The sequence below is a fragment of the Hordeum vulgare genome, chromosome 7H (assembly GCF_904849725.1).
Source record: "Hordeum vulgare subsp. vulgare chromosome 7H, MorexV3_pseudomolecules_assembly, whole genome shotgun sequence".
NCBI classification, from domain to species: domain Eukaryota; kingdom Viridiplantae; phylum Streptophyta; class Magnoliopsida; order Poales; family Poaceae; genus Hordeum; species Hordeum vulgare.
The window spans coordinates 25,866,865-25,875,480 of record NC_058524.1 but is presented as its reverse complement, the minus strand read 5'-3'; the positions used below and the strand labels follow the sequence as shown (position 1 = coordinate 25,875,480).

The 8,616-nt window shown below is 46.9% G+C and overlaps 1 protein-coding gene across 1 annotated transcript; it reads left to right on the top strand.

Moving 5' to 3' along the window:
- Positions 1–1,314: 1,314 nt before the first annotated feature.
- On the top strand, positions 1,315–6,819 carry LOC123410245 (U-box domain-containing protein 35-like). The gene is made up of 8 exons (XM_045103157.1): positions 1,315–1,727; positions 2,401–2,522; positions 2,610–2,731; positions 3,210–3,403; positions 3,532–3,857; positions 4,025–4,126; positions 4,216–4,638; positions 5,688–6,819. Exons 1-8 carry the CDS (start codon positions 1,538–1,540, stop codon positions 6,681–6,683), a joined length of 2,475 nt encoding a protein of 824 aa, XP_044959092.1. The 5' UTR covers positions 1,315–1,537; the 3' UTR covers positions 6,684–6,819.
- Positions 6,820–8,616: the final 1,797 nt, after the last annotated feature.

Genomic DNA, 8,616 nt, shown 5'->3' with positions numbered 1-8,616 from the left:
ATACCAGTATCAAAAAGACATCTTAACAGAGCAGAGAGAGTAAAATAAAACTGCACGTACCTGGGGCCCAGGTTGTCGCTGCCAATCTCGTGAGCTGCCGTGGCCGTGCAACTGCTACGGCGACAACAGTCCTCTCCACTTGACAACCTGTCGACCTGTAGCAGGATGGATATACTTTACTATGCAAGATGCCGGTTCATGACCAATGAGTCGTCGCCGCCGTCGTGGTCACCGTCCGTCGCCGTCGTCGTCGCGGTGGTGTTGTCCTATTCGAAATAGAAGAAAGACCTTCGATTGCCTGTGTTCACATGGCGTCCTTCCTCGCAAGTTGCGACTTGAATACTAAACAAAGATTAAATGCTTGAGGTATTTTTCTCGGAGCCCACGGCGTCCGTCCACTCCCTCTGGTCAAGCCTCGGGACGGATCATTGGTTCTACCGGGGCAGGTTGTCTGCCTCGTATTGAGCAGTGCCAACGTCACCCGGAAATCGTACATGAGAATGTATACGTGTGTACGTATATACAATATACTCTCTCCGTTCCTAAATATAAGTCTTTTAAAAGATTTCACTAATGGTCTACATACGAAGCAAAATGAATGAATCTACATTCTAAAATATGTCTATATACATCTGTATGTAGTTCACTAGTGAAATATCTAGAAAGACTTAAGTTTAGGAACGGAGGGAGTACAAGGCAATGTTTGTCAAATATCCTCGCAAAGAAAAAAAATAATAAGGTTCGATGTAGGTGGACACACATCATGCATCTACGAGTTTGATGAACTAGTATGCCGGCTAATGTCCCAAAATAAGCATCAAAGTCTAATTTACGGTTACCGAACCACACCATGTCGATGTTTTATAAACTTTCATTCCAAGGCAAATCAAGTTTTTTTCTCAAAAATAAACAACCTACATATGCATATGATGAAGTAGTATGCCGGCTAATGTCCTAAAATAAGCATCAAAGTCTAATTTACGGTTATTGAACCGCACGTGTCGATGTTTTATAAATATATATTTCAAGGCAAATCAAGTTCTTTTCTCAAAAATAAACAAAGCAAATTAAACCGTGTCAATCTTACTAACGCGTGGAACCCAACAAAAACGAAACAACATCGCATTTTCGCACAAAATTTATCGCATGGAGGAAAACCAAGAGGTAGCATTGGTTGAGTGGTTATCACCAATGCACTCAACCAATGCGTGTGTGAACCCGCGTGTAAGCATAGCAATATCGCTTACTAATTATTTTTTTCTCGTCCGTGTACACTGTACGCACACCCTCCAACCCTGCCCGTTGCAGTAATTTATTCCGCTCCAACCAACTTAACCGGAGACGCCTCCGCCTCCCTCTCAGAGGCGAGCTCAGTCCTCACTCCACGCCCGCGTCTCCTGCTGCCTCCTCCTCCTCCTCGCCCGGTTCCTCGGATCATCATCGTCACCCTCCCCATGGCTTCTCCGAGGCACTCTCTTTGATTAGGAGGGAGGGGGGGAAGAGGTCGATTCTTTCAGGGGACGACGTACGTTCGTCGATGGAGATCGAGGAGGACTCCGGCGAGACGGCGCCGGAGATGGAGGTGAGCACGGTGGCCATCGCGGTGAGCGGGAGCAGGAGCAGCAGGCACGCGCTCAGGTGGGCCCTCGACAAGTTCGTGCCCGGCGGGAGGGTCCTCTTCCGGATCCTGCATGTCCGCCCGCCCCTCACCATGGTGCCCACGCCAAGTCAGTCCTCTCTCTCATTTATTTTCCATTTCATCTCCGCCCACTGTCTGAATTCACAGTTAATGGTGTCTGAACAAGAAAAGAAAAGAAAAACAGTGTTAACAGATCATGAGCCTTTTGCTACTATGACTGCTAGTTCTTCTCTCTGACTTTTTTTTTCCATTTCATCTCTGCCTCCTATCAGTAAACTGTATGAGTTTACAGCTCTTGATGTCTGGACAAGATTTTTTTTTCCAGTTTTAATAGTCCATGAACCTTTTGCTACCATGACTGCTAGTTTACTTTTATTTTATTTTTAACTACAATTTCAGACTGGCATTTTTTTATTTTTTATTGAACAATGACTGGCATTTCTATGCCAATTGGATAGGTTAGTTTTGGTTTTGGTATTGCAAGCTTCATACTGTTAATCAGTCCCAATAATTGATCTTGGAAGTAGCAGCATCTATGAACAAATTTTATGGTTACAGTGTCACAAGGTCACACCCACCACTACCCAGGGGCACCAACTGCAGAGTGCAGAGTTTTGTCCTTTGGCGGACTGCATTATCGTTAGGTTGATGAATATGAACCTTTGTTGTACCAAGTGTGGGCAACATGTGATTAAGAATATACCTGCTGTTCCTAACTAATCATTCAGAACACTGACCTGCTCTTGTTCCTCTGATGACAGTGGGCAACTACATCCCGGTCTCGCAAGTGCGCGACGAAGTAGCTTCGGCGTACAGAGAAGAACTGGAATGGCAAGCAAGGAATATGTTGCTACCGTACAAGAAGATGTGTGCTCAGAGACAGGTTTCAATTGGCTTGCTAACAATTACGCAACTTAGCATGACAGTTGAGGTTCACACAAGTCATGATAGTGTTATGTTTGATCAACAGGTGGAGGCTGAAGCCGTTTTACTTGAATCTGATGATGTGCCTGCTGCTATAAGCGAGGAAATCGACAAATTCAACATTGGCAAGCTGGTCTTGGGCTCTTCGTCGAGAAGCATATTCCGAAGGTACATTCTGATTGTTGTCGTTTCAGCATAAGAAAACTTTTAGGATGATTAGCTGGAGCACTGTGATAATAAAATATAAATAGTCAGAAAAGCTTAAGCATTTGGTAGGATGATCATTGTCTTCTCATTTAATTCCCCAGCTACCAGCCTAACACTGAATGTTGCACTGCAACTACTTGACTGCGAGTTTATGTGGAATTTTGGACAAAATGTAAGATTAGTAGTAACTCTTCACCAAAAAAAAAGGCATTATGTGTTGTAGGGACTCCACTGACTACATGCTCCTTTAGCGTTGGTCAAAATTTCCAAAAGAAAAAATTGTACCAAAGGGAGTACTGCGCTATTTTAATGATGATTCGGCTTGACTAGGATTTCACATTAAGAGACAATTTTATGGAGTAAAATAAGTTTATCAGCAGTTATAATAAGAAACCACTGTGATACTAATCATGTGTTTGACATCGTTAACTATTTCTAGGAAGCTCAAAGGAAGCAAGACTGCAACCAAAATATCTGAATGCATTCCAAGCTTCTGTACAGCATACGTGGTTTCAAAGGGCAAACTTTCATTCGTGCACTCGGCTGCATCTGATAGATGTGAAACACCCAGGTCCATTTCTTCTTCAACCGTTTCCTCTCCTAGTTCCACAAGCCTTTCCAGTGCACCCTCAGGTGATGCTCAAGTCTGCATTTGATTTTTGATTCAGAAATTTGTTGGTCACGACAAACTTTCAGGAAAATGCCTTGAAAAATCAGGAACATAAATGTATTAGTCTTACTAACGACTCTGTCTACTGCAGAATCGGCTGACAGAAATGGAGCGGCAGCTGTGTTATTCCGCCAGTCTTCTCTGTTATCTCAGCGTGATCACGCACTTGCAAACATAAACAGATCAGCTAACAGGGGAGCTAGCCCTTCAGGCAGTGCTGGCAGCGAGATCTCTTACCATGCTGACACAAACCCAGTGTCAAATTCACACTCAATCACATCGGTAGCGCAGTTCAGTAGCAGCAGCAGTGGGGATTCAGTTTATAGGAGCTTCCGAAGAGATAGTTTCCCAGACACCTCTGACCTGCAGGCAGCAGTCTCAGAAGTTGCAACAAACCTCGAGCACTCTCATGACAAGGTAGGAATTTACCATTTAAATAAAAACAGTACGCCCTTTGCTTCAGCAAAAACAAAAAGATAATGGCAGAACTCATCTCTAGGCCTAAGCATCATACGATGCACACAGCCAAAGTAACAAGTGTGTCCAAGTGAATGTGCAATTTATGAACTTTCTTTGCTAAGCAGGATGATCTGAAGCTTCAAATTGAGAGTATGAAGGTCAAACTGCGACATCTTCAGAAGCTTCACGAGTGTGCTCATACCGAACCGGTTGACTCCACCCAGAAAGTAAGGGTTTACTTCCAACTGATCTATAAAGTGCGTAATAACCTGCAAGGTTTTTAACCGTTTCTTGTTGAAACCTCGCTGTATTTTAGTTACACAACAACTTGGGCATCCAGCGTGTCGCGGACGAAGTCAAACTTCGAGAGATTGACCTGACAGAAGAAATGGTGAGGAGATTGCTAAGGCGAATGGAGAGAGAAGAAGAGGAGGCGGCCGAAAGAGAAGCTCAACCTATACAAAGCTCTTCTGAACATAAAGCAACAGAGGGTGATGGTGATCACCAAACTGCTGGAGAGATCAACACAGGACTGAAAAGTGCCGGACGATGTTTAACCAAGTATAATAGGTACTCATGGGAGCATATCCAAGCGGCGACTTCGTCGTTTTCGAGTGATCTTGTGATTGGTAAGGGGACATATGGAACAGTCTACAAAGCTAAGTTTCAGCATACAGTTGCAGCAGTGAAAGTTCTGAACTCCCTGGAAGGTTTTGGAACTCAGCAGTTACAGCAGGAGGTATACCGTATTTACTTGCCAACAAAGAACTGTCCTTTACTAGCTGCTCATTACACCGAACATGATTTTCAGAAAACATAATTAGGAAACTTTAAGACATTCCTGAGCTAATATTTGTAATTACTTCTATTAGTAGGTGAGAGCCTATAAATGAATATCGCTAATATGAACTTTGCATGTCGCCAAAATGAGGAAGTAAATCATTTTTCATTAAAGCACAATGGTAAACAAGAGAAAATATAGTTATTTAAATTAATGATATTTATATTTCTATCTGGCTAGGCTACACAATGAGGCCATGTTTCTTATTTTCAATTTGATTTCAAATTTTGATTAAAATATTCATCCTTGACCTCGGACAGTGAGATCAGATATCCATCTTACATCTTATTTAGAAGGTAAGAGAAGCATCTTAAAACCGCTCAAGAAAATTAAATCCAAACAGGGATGCAATGATTCATCAAATAAGTTTGGTTAACACCAGACACACACCTATGACTTGTATTTTAAAGTTTCAAAAAAATCTGAAAAAATTATGGGATGTTAAGAGTGATGTTTTATTGCCGGGCAAAAATTCAAGTTGAAACACATTATGGGATGTGAGCTATGAAAAAGAAAAATTCAGCCCTAAATAGTGACATTACTATTCGGTACTATTCACCGTTAATTTTATCTTTTTCATAGCTCACATCTCATAATATGTTTCAACTTGAAATTTGGTGTGGCAATAAAACATCATCCTCTTAACACCCTGTATTTTTTTAGTTTTTTTTAACTTCAAAAAATCTTTTTTTGTGTGGTTTTCACCGGTATCCACCAATGTTGGTTTCCGTACGATATTCTTTCAATACAAATGAACTGTGACTAGAACATTTTAAGGATTTCATCAAATGAATTTGGCAAAAACAATGGTTTTTCAATCAAAATCAAAGAGAATTCCAATTCAGCTTTTAGATATGGTCAAATGGACTGTCACTACAACATGTATCTGTGTTCTGAACTCTCGTTTTGCAAGTGGTCATCTCATCTTAAATCTATGCTGCATGCAGCTGGAGGTCCTGGGCAAGATCCGGCACCCTCACCTGTTGCTGCTGCTGGGCGCGTGCCCGGAGCGCGGCTGCGTGGTGTACGAGTACATGGAGAATGGCAGCCTAGACGACGCACTCCACCGCGGCAACGGCACGCCGCCGCTCGCCTGGTACGATCGTGTCCGCGTCGCCTGGGAGGTGGCCACCGCCGTCGCGTTCCTCCACAGCGCCAGGCCGGACCCAATCATCCACCGCGACCTCAAGCCGGCCAATATCCTGCTCGACCGGAACCTCGCCAGCAAGGTCGGCGACGTTGGCCTCTCCACGGCGCTGCTCCGCCACCCAGGCCCTGGAGGAGGAGGAGGCCAGCAGCAGTCGACGATGGTGAGGAACACGGCGCCGGTGGGCACGTTCTGCTACATCGACCCGGAGTACCAGCGGACTGGCGCCGTGTCGGCCAAGTCGGACGTGTACGCGCTCGGCGTGGTGGTGCTGCAGCTGCTCACGGGGCGCACGTCGCCGCTGGGGCTCGCCCATGCCATGGAGACCGCGCTGGAGGAAGACGGCGATGATTCCTCCTTCGCGGAGATGCTGGACGCGGCCGCCGGGGAGTGGCCGCCGGAGGAGGCACGGGAGCTGGCCTTGCTGGCGCTGCAGTGCGCGGAGATGCGGCGCAAGGACCGGCCCGGGCTACACGAGCACGTCCTCCCGGCGCTGGAGCGGATCAAGGGCGTCGCAGCCAGGGCCGCCAGGGAGACGAAGGCCCTTTTTCTCCGGTCGGTGTCAGCTGCGGCCGCGGGGGCGCCCGGGCATTTCCTCTGCCCCATTCTTCAGGAAATCATGGAGGACCCATGCGTCGCCGCCGACGGGTACACGTACGACCGGAAGGCGATCGAGACGTGGGTGAGCATGAAGGACAAGTCACCGATGACCAACCTGCGGCTGCCGAGCAGGAGCCTCATCCCCAACCACTCGCTCCGGTCAGCGATCATGGACTGGAGGTCCAAAAACACATGATGATCAGATGATATGAAGTAGTCTTCGCAAATACTACTATAGATTTAGTGTTGTGTTGTGCAGCCATACTGAAAATGTGAATGTGGACCCTCAAAAGAAAATCAAAATGTGAATAAACAAAAAAAAAATGCTCTTATGGTTTGTTTTTTATTTACATTAAAATGAAAAATATCCACCAGGGAAAAACCTACTGTTCTCCTAAAAAAACATTTGTTTTCCTGAGGTGTACGGTTTTGCAGACTTGTTGAGAATTATCAGATATCTCAGTTATAGAGTATAAATCAGGATGCTCACATGAAACGAGGTAGAAACGAGGTTGAAAGATACCCGGCGACACTTGGTTTACAAACGCTGTTACATGATAGTATAATTCAGCCAGGTTTAATTACCTACTTCAGGTTTTCTGTCTTGCCAAATGCCAGCATCACAGAAGCTTAGAGAAGTTTCAAAGCATTTCGGTGTAAGAAACAATCTTTAGAACACTGAAGAATCATAAACGATTTCCTGGTGCCAATCTATACTATTAAAGGGGATCTGCCGTCGTCGTGATGGTTCGACCTCGTACGATCCCCACTTCCTCCCACTAACACTTCCATCGATTTTTTTTCATCCCTTCGTAAACCAGATGATAAACCAGCCGATTTTTATTTTAACCACCGTCTCTGGTCCGCCTGCGCGCACAACAACCGGCTGAAAGACGCTGTGCCGAGTGCCGACGGCGCTTGGGCGGTTGCATCGCCTGGATCGCCTAGAGCTGGCCGGGAATAGGCTCTTCGGCGAGATCCCGGACGACCTGGCGCTCTCGACGTCGCTCCCCTTCATCGACCTCTCGCGCAACCGGCTGCGGTCGGCACTGCCGCCGCACATCCTATCCATTCCGACGCTGCAGACGTTCGCCGCAGCGGGGAACGAGCTGACCGGAGGCGTGCCGGACGAGCTGGGCGGTTGCCGGCACTCTCCGCGCTCGACCTGTCGGGCAACCAGCTCCCCGGCGCGATCCCGGCGGGCATCGCGTCGCTGATCCTCAGCCCTCAGGAGCAACCGCCTCACCGGCGAGATCCCCATGGCGTTCGCGACGATGCCGGCAATGTCCGTCCTCGACCTCTCCAACAACCTCCTCTGCGGCGAGATACCGAGCAACCTGGGCAGCTCGCCGGCGCTCGAGATGCTCAGCGTGGCGCACAACAACCTCACCGATCCCGTGCCGGCGACGGGGCTGCTGAGGACGATCAACCCGGACGACCTCGCCGGGAACCCGGGCCTCTGCAGCGGCGTCCTGCCGCTGTGCACGGCCAGCGCTCCGCGGGCTTCGTCCTCCATACACCGGCGCTCGCACGCGAAGCACAACATCGCCGCCGGGTGGGTGATCGGCAACTCGCTCACACTCGTGGCTTGCGGAGCCGCCTTCCTCGGTAAGGTGTTGTACCAGACCAGATTGCTTAGGATACCCATGTCTCATCAAATACAGAGTCAGTCAAATGACCCTTTTCAGTAGATTTTCCTTTGCCTCTCTAAAGTGGCCTCAGAGGTAACACATAGTGAAAATAGACTACCGAGCGCTACCATGTGCCCGTAAGCTCTACTTTTACTTTCTTTCCACCTCAAGACTGTTTGTATCTTGCAATATTGGTTGGTTTGCCTTGAAACTCGCATCTTCTGCCTACATGTTGCACTTGTTCTAGATTCTTGTTGTTCCATTCTTCTAACTCAATTTGTATTCTGAAATAAGGTTTAAGTTTCAGATAACATGTTGGACATGAATATTCAGTAGTTACTGATAGACATAACCCTACATTCTTGCCCCTGCTTGCTCTAAGCCTCTAACCTGGACGCTGTCTGCATACACGATGTGCCACATTGGGTCCTTCAAACCAGCCACAGCCTCCCCTTTCCTACCTCTACCACTCCCTGTACATTTCAGTCACAACCCCTC

Excerpts from the sequence above, each read along its gene's own strand:
- LOC123410245 (XM_045103157.1), top strand. The coding sequence starts at position 1,538 with ATGGAGATCGAGGAGGACTCCGGCGAGACGGCGCCGGAGATGGAGGTG. Across the intron at positions 3,404-3,531 it reads CCTTTCCAGTGCACCCTCAG|AATCGGCTGACAGAAATGGA; the intron begins GTGATGCTCAAG and ends TGTCTACTGCAG. Across the intron at positions 4,639-5,687 it reads CTCAGCAGTTACAGCAGGAG|CTGGAGGTCCTGGGCAAGAT; the intron begins GTATACCGTATT and ends TGCTGCATGCAG.